General features: G+C 37.1%; 1 protein-coding gene across 3 annotated transcripts in view; it reads left to right on the top strand.

Moving 5' to 3' along the window:
* Positions 1–14264, top strand: part of ATAD2B (ATPase family AAA domain containing 2B) — a 168016-nt gene extending 153752 nt beyond the window's left edge. For all 3 annotated transcript variants that reach the window (XM_058682648.1, XM_058682647.1, XM_058682649.1), the window contains 5 exons: positions 1433–1570; positions 4672–5355; positions 8171–8298; positions 8761–8889; positions 10763–14264. In XM_058682648.1, the coding sequence (XP_058538631.1) occupies positions 1433–1570; positions 4672–5355; positions 8171–8298; positions 8761–8889; positions 10763–10804 (1121 nt within the window). In that variant the 3' untranslated portion in view covers positions 10805–14264. The remainder of the gene's footprint in view (positions 1–1432; positions 1571–4671; positions 5356–8170; positions 8299–8760; positions 8890–10762) is intronic.
* Positions 14265–15066: the final 802 nt, after the last annotated feature.

Raw genomic sequence — 15066 nt, 5'->3', positions numbered from 1 at the left:
AAACTGTTGGAGCCAGTTTGGAAAACAGTTGGGCAGTTTCTAAAAAATTAAGCATAACATTTACCATACGACTCAGTGATTCTACTCCTAGGAAACACCCCAGAGAAATGAAAACACATGCCCGTATAAAGACTATTCGTAACAGCTAAAAACTGGAAAGAACGCAAATGTCCCATCAGCTGGTGAGTGGGTAAGCAAATGGTATACGGATACTGCTCAGCCACAGAAAAGAACCAAGTACTGATACGTGGTACAACATAGATGAACTTCAGAAACATTATCCTAAGGGAAAGAATCTAGTCACAAAAGACCACCTGTGTGTGATTCCATTTATGTGAAACATTCACAAAAGACAAGTCTGTGGAGACAAAGGGTAGATTAGTGGTGGCATGGGATAGTTATGGTGATTGCATAGCTCTAAGTTTACTAAAATCATTTAATTTCATGCTTAAAATGAGTGATTTTTATGTTATGTAAATTGTACCTCAGTAAAGCTTTTGGAGGAAAAAAACTGTTAGAGCTGTCCAGAGTTTTAATTATCGAAGAGGGCATTGTTAGGGAAGGAAAAGTCAAAATTGGCTGCCATATTACAGGTTTAATGACTTAGTAGATGCTAATGCTACCAATAGAGAGAGGGAATAACTCCATAGAGATAGGGATGAACAGGTTTTTTTGTGGAGAAAGATAAACTAGTTATCTTTAATTCGACCTATCTTTAGGATATCTAGTTGGAGATATCAAAGAGGCAGTTGGATATATGGGTCAGAAACTCAAGACATGCTTGGGGTAAACATGGATTTGGGAATTATTATGTAGTGGTAGTAGAAGCTGAAGGCATGAATGATACTTTATGGTCGAAGGTATAGATCAGAGTGAGAAGAAAAGGGATTCCAGAGACAACCCTAGGAAACATCAACATTTAAGGACCACCTAGAAGAAACAGGTCTAGTGAAGGAAATTGAGATGGAGTGGTTACTCTTAGGAAGAGAATATCGGAAAACCAAACTTACTGCAGTGTGGTGTGACAGGCAGCTAACACCAGCTAACCCATTCATGTGAATGGGGTTTAACGGACCAACAGACACTTACTACATTCTAAGATGGCAGAAATAATGACTTTTAGACCATACATTATCGTTGTCCTACAGTCATAAGAATGTGTGCCTTTGCAAATTAAACCGAGTAAACATAGGGTTCCTTTAAGGATTATGTGTTAAGCATGGCCTGCTAGGTTATTTTGTTATGATTTTATATCTAGTTTCTTTTCCATCTTAAAACAAACGATGCTTTTTTCATCCAAATTACAAACTGTCCAGGTATAATTAATGACTAAAACTTAGTTCTATATTTCAAACTTTTTTTTTTTTTTTAACCTTGTTGGTTTATGTAGCTAGGAATATTTAAATGGGTGTTGCTTATCTTCTGCCTGCAGGCTTATCGGTAACAGCAGAACAAATAAATCCTCATGGCACTGGAGCTCGGAAGACAGAAACTAGAGTTGAAGAGGCATTTCGGCACAAACAGAGAAATCCATTGGATGTCTGGCACAACTCTGCAAATAAATGTGCATGTGAGTGTTTGAGGAGACCCTGTTATCCAGTAGTGGGGACACCTGAGAAGGATGCAGATTTGTTAGGAACTGGGGACACAAACCAGGTGCTGTTGTTTCCCCACACATCTTTTCAGCTCTTCTCTGTTCAGAGGGGAAGAGCTTGTGAGGTCGGATGCTGAATGAGGAACATGCTTCTCTAACCGTATTTGCTCTTTTCTGTTTATATTCAGTACTTGCGGGTGTTGAACTAGGTTTGAATATTTTCAGTTTTAAAGTTTGGATTTGGGGTAGAGATGTGGAGCCAACAGACTTTTCATCCACCCCTGCCTCCAGTCCTAACCCTTGCTCTATAATGTACCAGATATTCTCTTTATGGTGGAGAGTAGAAACTTTGACTTAAGGGAGTGGCTAACAGTAGGAGGTTCATTTTTCTGAGAGAGTATCTTGTCCTCACTTTGAAAAATGTGTACAGCCCTTTTAATCTATTTTTGTTTAAGTGAGATACACTTAGGGAAAATTTAGTACTAGTTCTAAGTTTTCTTCACTTTTCCTCATTCATGGTGATATATAAGATTTCCAGAAGACAGATGTTAACGAACACAGCATCTTCCTAATACAGTCCATATGTTTCACTGAGGTTAGCCATACTGTTCTGGTATAAAAGTGGCAATACTGTTGAAACTGTCAGTAAAGCTGGCCATAATATGTTCATTCACCAGTGGCATTGACTTTGAATGGATGAAACATACTCATTGTTTTAGCTTTTGTCTTTGTGATAAGTGGCATTCATATGTGAGAAATTTTGAAGGATTTAGTAGTATATTTGGTTCCATGAAACTGATTAAAGCTATTTGATGTAGTTGTTATCTTGGATCATCATCTGGATTATAGAACATAGCACTCTAAGTTAAACTTTTAAGTCCTGTACATTCTCTATGTCTAATACAAATATTTACTAACTAAAACCCATTGAAAATTGGCTTTAAGCAGTTTAAGTTCCTTTAAACATTAAAATGTTATTTTAATCTACAAATGTGAGTTTTGTTTTCTCTTACCAGTAGATGGCATATGTGACTCATCATTTGTCTGTTTTACATTAAGTTACTTGAATTATAGATCTAAATATGCCTAAGGGAGAGTTGCTTTCCTGAGGTCTTAGTTTTGGAAACAAGCTCAGAGAGGCTATAAAAATTGACTGTAAAGATTGTGCCCCTATGTTGGTTTTTTCACACAAAGTGTCCCGTGAAAGGAAGTGGTATGTTAAAGATTAGTTCCATAAGTGTATATACTACCTACCATATGCCAGGTGCTGTGGAGCTACAGCAGTGCCTAACACAAAATTTCCTATTGCTGTGGAGCTTATATGATCAAGTTCTCTTATTTCGCCAAAATCATACTAACCACTAGAAATAATTCTATAAGGAGGGGAAAAATATTTCTAGTTTGACATCCTCCCAAGTGAGAACATTTTTTTGTTGTTGTTAGCTGGGATGAAAGTGTTAGAAATAAACTTGCTTCAGTAGGCCTTCTACAGCCTTTGCTTAGTGTACTGCAGATCAAACAATTGAGCTGGTTCTTGATTGAGCAGAGTTGAGCTGCTACTTGTTCTAGAGTTCTGTAGCTTAGTGAGGAAGGGAAAGGGGAACCTCTTGTACTTTTGGTTGCATGGTTGGAGAATAAGTGAGGTCACACTGTCAGGAGTGACTTGTCAGGTAGTAAAAACCTAACAGCTCCACCTTTTAGAGAAAGAACAAGGTGAATTTTTTTCCCCATTTTTAACGTGTACTGGATTAGTTTTTCATATAGTTAATGGAATGCTTACAAATGCCCATCACTTTAGCTTATGTACAGCTTTTAACAGTAAACTAATAAATTTCTTCTCCAATTACCCTGTAACTGTAAATTATAAAAATAGAAATTAGTAGGGGGAAAAGAAATGGTGAGATGATTCAAATGATATGGTTTTGAAGGCAAAATATAGTTTGAACCAAGTGACTAAATAACTTGAATTTTGGAAATAATTTCAGAAATCTTTAGTAGATTTATTCTTAGATAAGAAAGAAGAGTAATATTTATAACAACATTTGTCCATTTCCTGTGAATACCTTGGTGTCTTTACATACAGAGACTCAATAAGGATTAAAGATGAAAGGATGAAGAAGTATGTAAACGCATATTTGGAGAATTAAAGATTCCTGAGCCTATTGTTAGCTGGAAGTACTCATAAAGCTCATGATGGTTTCTAGCATCTAAAGATAAATACAGTATTTTCAATTTTTGTGGGTCTTCCTTTTCATATAACTGACCAAATATTTATTTTCAGTGTTTTGTTAATGTTGTTGCTACCTTGATAGCAGAGGGCTTAATTTTTTCCCCATATTTTAAAATAACAACTGTGTAACCAATTGATCCTATTTGATGAACCAATTTATAGTAGAGGAGACTAACAGTTGGTTAACCAGATTGTCCTCTGTAACTATCATAGGGTTTCTATCCATGACTATACTTAACTGTGGGGATTCCTTCTTCGGGAAGGAGATGTAATAGATAATTCTTTGTGGGATACCTGTAACTATTCTACCTTGATATACTGGAACATGTGTTCATTTTCTTTCATGGTTTAGGAGCTTTTGGGTGATGCTGGCAAAGCATTTACCTTCCTGGTGGAAATCCAGGGCTATGGCCCCAAACTTTCTAGGCAGACTGGTAATGTGGTCATTTCTGAAATGTACATAATAGATGCATGGTCCTTGGATGTTAGGAATTAGGAATAGTTGTGAATTTAAGATAATAGAAAATAATTAATGCTGGGTAAACTCCTACAGGAAATAAACTTTTAAAAATTTCATTCTTCAGGAAAAAAAAAAAAACTTCATTCTTCAGAGTTCATCTCTGACTTCATATTCATTCTACTTGTAAGTTGTGAGGATTAGTCAGCATGGATGTCAAGAGCTAAGTAGTTTTTGTGTGTTATACCGGTATGGGTTTACTTTCTTTTATGTTCTTTTTTGGGGGCGGGGGGCGGTTTACTTTCTTTTGGGTCTTATTTAGTGAACATTTGTAAAACAAATATTGCACTCCCAAGTTCTACATATCTGTTTTCCTCCCCTGTAAAATAGTTCGAGTTCGGAGAAAATCGAGGCGGCGATCACAGTGGGGTAAAGGAATTATTAAGAAAAGGAAAGTCAATAATTTAAAAAAAGATGAAGAGGACACCAAATTTGCAGACTATGAGAACCATACAGAGGACAGGAAGTTGCTAGAGAATGGAGAGTTTGAGGTAAGCACTGACTGCCATGAAGAAAATGGAGAAGAGACTGGAGACCTTTCTATGACCAATGATGAATCATCGTGTGACATCATGGACATGGACCAGGGGCAGAGGCTTAACAATGGAGCCAGCACGAAGGAGAACTTTGCATCTACTGAAGAAGAGAGTTCCAATGAGTCTCTACTCGTCAACAGCAGCAGTTCTCTAAATCCAGAGCAGACATCTAGGAAAGAGCCTTTCCTTAAAGGAAGCTGTCTAAATGGTGAGGCCTCCACCGACAGTTTTGAAGGAATACCAGTTCTGGAGTGTCAGAATGGCAAAGCTGAAGTTGTTTCTTTCTGTGGTAGTGGAGATAAATGTAGTTCTGAACAAAAGATTCTCCCGGAGGACCAGTCAAAAGAAAAACCAGAAACTTCAAATGAACATCTTGGAGATGATCCTGAGAAACTAGAGGCACTGGAATGTAGCAATAATGAGAAGTTAGAACCTGGCCCTGATGCGGAGGTTAAAGATGCAGAACTGGATAAAGAAGGTAGAACGAATATTTTTAAAAACCTGAACTTTTAAACTCCTGAGTTAACTAATTGCTTATTTTGTCTGGTCATCAGTAGCGGTAGTGGATAAGCAGTTATAACTCTCTGAGAATCTGTTAAAGTTTTCATCTCTTTCCCTAGAAAAGTGAACACATGAATACTACATTTGGGTGGGAGTTTCAGAGGGTTTATGGCCCAGAATGTGTTGCTTTCCTGTCTGCTTACTCTTTTGCTTCCCACCTGATTGTCATCCCGATCCTTTTGGATTTATGGCTGAAGTAAACCCACAGGTGTTAAGCTGGAATTCTGATAAGAATTATTGGGGTGGGGTGGGGTAGGCATGGACTGAGAAGACTTGGATACTAGAGCAGTATGCTATGTTACACTCTTGTAGACCCACGTTAAATTACCACTTCTGTTCATCATAATCATGTGACTTTGAGCTGGTTACTTACACTCTCCAAACCTGTTTTTCCATCTTCTGAATTAAACTTAGAGTTGTGTCACTGCAGAGGTTAAGTAAGTCATGTATGTTAATCACCTGTTCTGGTACCTGACACATACTGAGGTATATTCATTCCAGGCATTCACTGTTGAATCTGAGGGATGTTGAGTCTAAGGTGCTCCATTGCTTTGTAAGGCCATTGGTATAGGAAACGGTAGAATGAGCACTGTCAGATCTACCTTGTTCTCACAGACTCAGAGCACTCTGCCAGCTTCTGACTTCCCGTGGCTGTGTGATTCTTTTAAGAAGAAGCAGTAATGGGGGCCTGGGGTTTCCTAGCTTTAGTTTATTTTTCATTCTTTGGCCCATAGTGGGATGGGGTGAGTTAGAGATCTCCCCTTTGAATATACATTTCTATCCTGAATAGGTACTCTTCTAACGCAAGGCTATTTTGAAATTCTGTCATGCTCTCTAAATTGTGCGGAGTTATATATAGCTTTAGCCTGGGATTTGGGCTATGTGGGAAAAGTTTTTCGCTGCCAGTTTTTGAGCCCTTTAGCAGAATTAGGAAGTAGGAAAATAAAATTCAAAGTCTTAGAATTCTTTTAATGGATAAAGAGATAGGTAGGGGTGTGTGTGTGTGTGTGTGTGTGTGTACTGTTCTTAAATGCTACCTATTGAGAATTTTTCTTTTTCTTCAATAATAGAAGGTAGTTTTAAGAGCAGTGTTTATTTTGGTATTTATTTATATTTATCATACGGTCAGAACTTTAAAAATGTGTTGAAGCTAGGGTTAAGTAATGACTGGGACAGAGTGGGAGAAAGGGAGAGCTCTTTCTGATGAGGCACTGTGGGTACGAGGCAAGGAACCCTTTTTAGTGTTCTTCACTATGAGATTTTAGCGAGCTTGCAGAAAAGGTTTAAATTAATATTATGTTCAATTGATTACCTAAAAACTTTAAAGATATTTGTTGTGTAAAAGCTTTACCTGAAGTTTTCACTTGTAAATGTCAGGGAGGGCAGTGTTACCTAATGCAAGCTATCAGGCTCCTGGATGTCCATAGATAGGGTAATGAGATCAGTAAGGTCTTAACAGAACTCTTCGCATATGTTAATTGAACTATAAAATAAGGCTTTCACTCTAAAGCCTGTCTGAAATATACAGTTTCTCTGCTACATGGAGGTATTTGTTTTCGAAGGCAATATTTTAGTTCTTTTACTATTTGTCTAGCAGGCATTGATGAGAGGGAATTGTTTGAAGACGTGGGAATAAGAGGATTAAGGCAGGAGGGAGGGGAAAGGTTCTCCTTGGTGTCTGTGATGTGGGCCAGTCCTGTATGGAGTTCTGAAATAGTTTAGTTTGTCTTGGTGTTCCTTCCCCCAGGCCTTCTCATAGAGTATGCAGACAGAGGGGAGCATAGAGCTTGATGGCCTCCAGCCCTGGCTAGCCCTTGGAGTGCCTGGTGCTGTCAGATCATGCTCAGCCACCTCAGAATTTGCTTTCTTCGTAGTGTGGCTGGTCTTGGCATGATGTTGAGAGGAAAATAATTAGATTATAGTATTTCACTCTAAGGTAGGAAAGATCACTAGCCCTATTATACTTTAAACAGGCTTATATTTTTAAGGAAAATTGTCATAACCCAGATCAATTTCTAATAGAATTCTGGGCAATGTAAAAGAGAAAAATAAGAAATTTCAGTTAATGTTGAGGAAGATTTTTTTTCTTTGCAAGGAAATAATGAAGATAGGTTGGCCTTACTTGGTGTTTGCATCTGCTTTTCTAGGTTCCTTCCCCTCTTCCAGTTCTGAAAGCTCCAAATTTTTAAAAAATGTTTATTTATTTATTTTGAGAGTGACAGAGCACAAGCAGGGGAGGGGCAGAGAGAGAGGGAGAGAGAGAATCCCAAACAGACTCCATGCTCGGCATGGGCCCATTGAGGGGCTTGATCTGATAACTGTGAGATTGGGACCTGAGCCGAAATCAAGAGTTGGATGCTTAACAGACTGAGCCGCCCAGGCACCCCTGAAAGCTCCAAATTATAAAATGATGGCTATAGTAAAAAGAGTGAATCATAAAAAGAGTGAAGACTGCTTTATAAGTTAGTGCTTAGAGGTGAAGATTGCTTTTCTCTTCCTTTAAGTGGATATGTTTATTAGATGATCTTCTAGTATGGCTTGGCTTTCATAGTTGTGGTTTAGTTCTCTTTAATGTGGGCTACTTATTCTTACCAAAAAAAAATCATTTACCATTTAAAGAATATACCCTTATTCCAAAAAGTTTTTGTGGTGGGTAAAAGAATTTATAGTTGTTTAAGCCTGATTTTTCTTAACTTTTACTTGCTGCAGTGCATTTTTTTTTTCAATTGTAGGTGCTTCTAAAGTAAAGAAATATCGTAAGTTAATTTTAGAGCAGGCAAAAACGACAAGCCTGGAACTGGTTCCAGAAGAGCCCTCTGAGCCTGTGCCACCTCTTATAGTTGATCATGAGAGATTGAAGGTAAGCTTAGCTATTCCCAGTTTATTTTTTTAAAGATTTTATTTTAAAGTAATCTCTACATCCAATGTGGGGCTCGAACTCACAACCCCGAGATCAGTAGTTGTATGCTCTTCTGACTGAGCCAGCCAGGTGTTGTCCCCCCATCGTCAATTTTAAATGAATGGAAACACATTTCAATATGTTTGTAGTCAGTTGAACAAAGCTAGTTTTGATAATCTCTTGCTATAACCTAGGAATATAAGTGCTTTGGGGCTTCTAGTAAAAAAAAAGAGTTTTGTGTGTTTTGAGGGATTTAGAAAATGGTCTTGGTAATAAACTAAGCCCTAGAATCTTCTAAAATCAGGTGTCACTGTTACATTATAGCCTGTGGTGTCTCTTGCCTAACCATTTGAATATAACTGTTTCAGTGTGAACAATGAAAACAAACTTTATTTTATTCTCTTTTCTTCTAATTTTTCTTAGAAATTGCTTGATTTATTGGTAGATAAAAGCAACAATCTGGCAGTTGATCAACTTGAGAGATTATATTCTCTTCTTAGTCAGTGCATCTATCGTCATCGTAAAGATTATGACAAATCACAACTTGTAGAGGTAAGTGCTCAGTGCATCCTTAAACAGATACGTGCTTTTACTTGTCCACCCCACCTCCCCCCAAAAAGGGAAAAAAGTTAGTCTCTATCTTTCACCAAGTAACTGAAGAATGTTTTGAAGATTTAAGATTAGAAGACTCATTAAGAGTTATAGTTTGAAGAATAAAGCCTTACTGTATCATTTTGTCTCAGGACAGAAGTAATCTGAGATTCTTTGTTTATGAAAACACAGAAATTCGTGGTTCTGGGTTAGGAAATACACAGAAGAGCATGCCACAATTCTCTTGTCCCTTTCTTGTTACTGACATCACTAAACATATCACTTGGGCCAGTTGAATGTGGGAATGGCCTTACAGTCCTTACCAGTGCTATCAAGGCAGCCACTGCTGATTAAAGGAATGGGCCTGGGAAGTGAGATGTGTTTGCCACCCCATTAATGATTAGAAGAGAACTTAAAAGGCATCTCATTAATCAGGTCTAGTCCTATGAAATGGCTGCACAAAGGAGTGCTTGTTCTTTTGTTTAGGCACTCTTAAAGTGAATTGTTCCCTTTCTAGACAACTTCGGGCCATAAGTGAGTTCTTCCTTATAAATAGGAACTCATATCTGTTCATACAATTTACATCATCTAGCTACACTTCTGCTTTTTGAAGTCATCTGAGCAAATAGAAACCCACTAAATGGCTAAGTGACTTAGACTCCCTATTCATTTGCCTGTTAGCTTATTTATCTGGTGGTCTGGTTATTACATATTTATTGAATGCCTGTAGTTCCAGATACTGTGCTAGATGTTTGGGCTGCAAAACATGAATAAGACAGTCCCTGCTCTCCAGGAGCATTTCTAGTATATTAAAGATTTGTATGCAGAGGATGGGATTATTTTTTATGTGTAATAAGGAATATTGGACTTGAATCAAAGGAAGAGAGCAAAGTATGTGAATGTATATTTAAAAATTGAGGTCATATTGTATATTGTTTTATAACCTGACTTTTTTTTTTTCTTATTCAGTAATAAGATGATGAAACATTTAGCAAAAGTGATTTTTATTGATCATATATGAGAAATTTTTGATCAATGATAATCTGGCCTATTAATTGTATACAGAGATGTACCAGATGCCTTAGATGTATTTGACACTTGGCCATCTAAGTGAAATGTGTAGGGTAGAGTTCTTTACTACCCCCCACCCCCCACCCACCCAGAACTTGTTTGTTCACATGATTGACATTTGATTAGCTTGAATGTATTGAATACTCTTTAGTACTGAAACATTTTTCAGTAGGGGACTTGGACCTCTATAATCTAGGGGTTTTGTTTAGGGAGGGAAGGGAGCTATAGCAGAATCACCAGTGAGTGGCATTTCTGGTGGTGATGGCAGTGACTATTTCTGGCTCTCTTTTTTTCCCTCCTTTTTTCTTTCAGCTCTGATTAGAGTGAATTGCAGTGGGAACAGGTGCATTCTACTTTGGGTACAAGTTTTACTAGGCTGAGTACATTCATTTTGCTTTGGGAGAATATGAGTAAAGGAAGGACTCAGGCTCTGGAGTAAGGCTATCTATATTCAAATTGACTCTTTTTATTAGCTGACAAATTATTTATATACATAAATCTCTCAGTACAATATCTGGCACAATAAATACTCATTGAGTGGTACTAGCATCATCCATTCGCCTAAATATCCAATGGGAGGCATTTGGAAGTGTCCAGGGCAGATAAGATAGTCTTACAGAGAAGCTCCCATATTATAATTAGGAAAATAGTTAAAGCTTAACTTGTACCTAAATTTCTTTCTCTAAAAAGTTAGAGTGAATTTTCCCATAATACTTTTGTCCTTCCTTTAATAGATAACATGCACTTTTTTTTCCCCTTGTAGGAGATGGAAAGAACAGTTCATATGTTTGAGACATTCCTATGAACTTTTCAAGATGAGTGGTTTATCCTCTCCAATCTGCTCCTGACAGAGCAGTCTTCTGAGCCATTCAATTTCAAATTGCACCAATTATGTGCAGAGCCTTGGTGTAAAGTGCTCTCTCACTCATTCTTTCTCTCTGTTGAATTTGGTGCTATTGTCTCAGGTACCTGAAACCAACCAGCCTACAAGAACCAAACAGAACTTCAGAAACATGTTGTATTTTCCACAAATAAAAAATACAACCCCACAGATTGGAGATTTTGGTGCTACAGAAACTGCTCTCACTTCTGCTCCTCTTTTCGTGCACTCTCTTTTGGAGACTTCTCTCTTAGGGAGCAGACCAGCAAACTCGAGGAAACTGGATGGGGCAGTTCTCTAACTGTGTTGAATTGTTTAAACAGTGGGCAACCTGTTTTGTTTTTTGTTTTTGTTTTTTTCCTTCCCCTCCTTTCTGCTCCTTTTAGCGTATTTGTTTTTATTTTTTCCTCTGGGTAATGGACTGAAACCTGTTTTAGAGTTGGCTATGGTATATTCTGGTGGGAAACTGAAGAAACTGGATGAAATTAGATTAGGCTCTTTAGAACTGCCTTTAACGTGCCTTTTAATTCATTTGAGAAAGATAAGGCTAAACAAAAGGATGGGCTTGTTTGTAGCAAATCAGTTAGAATGTCTCTTTGGTCACAACCTTGAAAATAAGTTTTGATACTCTGTGTCGTTGAGAGGCAACCAGTGTTTTGGTATAAAATGCCTATCTTGTTTTCAAAACTCAATCAAGACACTCATTAAGCCACATGATATATACTAAAATGGTAAGTTTTCCTGTATGGTCTGTTTCTGTTTAAGAAACATGTAATAAAACAACAACAACAAATACTACCCAGTCCACCAAAAAACTCACACGTTTCCAGCATTGTTGACAATGATGGCCAGAAAATAGATAGATGACATTTTTTTCTTCTCTCAGTGGCAATTTAATAGTTACTCATGTATGAGTTCCCAGAGAAGAATGATTTCATGTATAGTAAATTGTTACTGTTTTGTTTTAAAGCCAGGACTTGCCAAATGGACAGAAAAGAGGAATTTGTCAGAAGCTCCATAAAGTTCATTTTCTATATGCATAGTTGCAGGTGAGCTCTGGTATGGTCCTTGAATTAATGGACATTAATGGACATTAACAGTATTAATGTTTAAATCCCTTACCATAAGCTTACCTTCACAACTATTCATTTTGATTGGAACCCGTTTTGGACCTTGTTGAGTGATTTCTCTGAATTGTACTTACCTAAAATTAATTATGGGTTACTAGTTTTACAAAAACTTTCTACAAATTTGGAGACACAGTCTAGGCAGTTGCAAAGAGGCAAAGGGAGTGCAGTGACATTTTTTTATCAGATGATTTTTAAACAAAAAAAGAAAATTTTGACAAGTTGGCTTGATAACTTCATTCATTATAGCCGTTAGCTGCCGGTGTGTCTTTCCAATATATGCAACACATATAGTTTGGGTTTTAATTAGAGCAAATGGTCTTGGACTACTGCAGAGATACTGAGCTACCTCAGCTTTTTGTATTTTAGTTACCAGTAGTGTTTACAGAGTCCTGTAATCACTTTGCCACCGTTTACACGCTGAAGCTAAGGTACTTGTCTCCTTGTCTCTGGCTGTTCGGAGTGTGCCCAATGCCAGCGCAGAAAGCACACTTTGGCCGTAGGCTACTGCAGTAATCTTAAGTGCTTCTTGGCATTTACATTAACATTTTGCGCCTTCTAATTATAGCTTAATTTTTTAAGAAATGCCACTTTTTTCTTTATACCTAGTCTATGAAGTTTTCATAATATTCAGTTAAGTCATGTAATTCAAGATGCTACCCGTGTAGACACACTGTATTTTTAAGGTGGGCAAGTGCGATTAACGATGAACCATTTTAAAGGGGAGGTTATTTGAAACCTCTAATTTGATTATTGGGAGGATTTTCATGCTTTCTTTAGTATTTATTACCATCATACCAGTTCAGACTATTTTACTGTCTAATACATTAGCATTTTGTATTTTGATGGAAATTGTTACAGAATTTAAAGATTTGATGAAATAAGATGTAGCAGATTTTTTGTAGCAAGTTTCTGCTAAAAGGGTTTTTTGCAAGTCTCAGGTTCTTGCTGCACTATTTTTTTTTAAATATTTATTCCAGTTACTCTAATTCAGAAGCATTCTGTTCAAGTAACAGCAGCACTTGTGAAAGGAAAAAAAAAACGCACATGTTCTTAGTAGGTTACTAAATTTGTACAAGTTAATTAAGATTTTAGCCATCAGTGGGTTTGACAAGGGAAATTTATTTATGTTTAGCATTAAAATGCTTCCAAAAGATCAAGTTTTTTTTATTTTAACCTTGATATAGATGGAGAAATAGGAGGCACCCTCAGTATGATAGGAACTGCCACTTTGAACAGTTTAGGTCTTAAAGAGAAAGCCAGTCTAATGCCAAGGGGAGAAAAATTAGCTGAAATTATATCAACTCCTCTGCTCCCCTTCTGCCCCCTCTCCCCCCCAAAAACCACACACTATACCAGTTTTGCTTACTTTACAGATATTTGGTGGTTCTATAGTTTAAAGCAGCTTGTGAAATTATCCAAGTGGACTCAATTTTGTTTACCTTTATGTAAGTTCTTAATTTTTGCTGTATAGCATTGGCGAAAATATGTACAAATTGACCTCTGTTCTTATTTCCTATTGTGAGCATTATAAATGATAGCTCCTATGTAAAACTTTGCTCTCAGATCAGTAAAATATGTATCACAGCACAGCCCAACAATGGTTAATGCTCAGCTGTGGGGACCATGGGAGCTTTTTGAAGATGATGGAACCGCACTAGGGTTGAAACTGATGGCTGTGGAGTTAATTGTGTTTTTGAGCTTGAATCTCACCTGTGATTAATTTTGTTTTGTTTTGTTTTATGTCCTTTCATGACTTGATTTCTCTCATATGCCAATGTATTTGTAGGTTTACTGGATTTTATTTTTAGGGAGTGGGGTGGTAATATCTTCCCATTTTTGATTAAGTTGGTTCAGCTATGGTGCTATTCGGTAGGTTATCTTCAGTGTCAGGTCCCGTAGCTGAATGCCATTGTTATTATAATTATTATTTGTAATCACGTTGTAAGCTTGAATTTGGGCTTGTACCTGCATCTTTTGTATTTTGTACATTCAGTTATTTAGACTTTGGGAGTCCTCTTTGGTTTCGGTCACGTATGTCTACTTTGTAGATTAAGTAGACTTCATCAACTATGGTCTATTTTGGGTTTATAGTTTAATTTAGAATTGTGTTAAATTGATGTTTTGCATTTGACTTCATTTTACATTAGTTTGAAGTAAATTATTTAATTTTTGAATTCTGGAATTTTGAACATTTACTGTAATTTGTAATATAACTGCTGTGAAATACTTGAATAAAGATGGCAAGAAAAACCTGCCTTTCTTTAGCCTGATGATGATTACTGTTGGCTGCAGATGCAGTGCTACCGTTCTAACCGAACTTGTCTGTTTTGCAGCTAGAGCCTAATGATGTTTATTAAGTACCGCGCCCCCCCCCCCACCAAATCTCATTATAGGATTCTTTTAGATTTTAGCAGTCCTCGGTATTGTTTTGCTAAACGTTTTTCTGTTGGGAAAGTGTGGTTTTAATTCCAGTTGAAGGTTGTCTAAAATATGTTGTATAGAAGCAAATAGATTACTTCTGACATTTGTTTTTCTGTTTGGAAGACTGTTCCAGTAGACCATCAGGTAGTTTGGTTAACTTACTTTATAGTGTTTTCTCTTAGTAGTTACCAGCATACTTTGAATAGTACATAGAATTTAAATATGGAAAAATTTCATACCAGAATTTTGAGGGGCTTGTTGCTTCAAGGGAATAGAATGTTCTTGGCTTTAGATTGCCTATGTTTCTGCTATCTACCATGAGATACCTTTTCATGTCTTGAGATTAGGATACTAACCTTAATAGAAGTCCTTAATTTTTCTTTCCTTCTTTTTGTTCGTTCGTTCGTTTGTTTGTTCGTTCGTTCCTTCCTTCTTTCCTTCCTTCTTTCCTTCCTTCTTTCCTTCCTTCTTTCCTTCCTTCTTTCCTTCCTTCTTTCCTTCTTTCCTTCCTTCCTTCCTTCCTTCCTTCCTTCCTTCCTTCCTTCCTTCCTTCCTTCCTTCCTTCCTTCCTTCCTTCCTTCCAAATCATAGTAAAAAGGAACTGGTTGAATTTGAATAAGACTTGTTTTTCTTGAT

Source organism: Neofelis nebulosa, chromosome 9 (genome assembly GCF_028018385.1).
Source record: "Neofelis nebulosa isolate mNeoNeb1 chromosome 9, mNeoNeb1.pri, whole genome shotgun sequence".
Lineage (NCBI taxonomy): Eukaryota > Metazoa > Chordata > Mammalia > Carnivora > Felidae > Neofelis > Neofelis nebulosa.
This window is presented reverse-complemented; position numbering and strand designations above follow the sequence as displayed.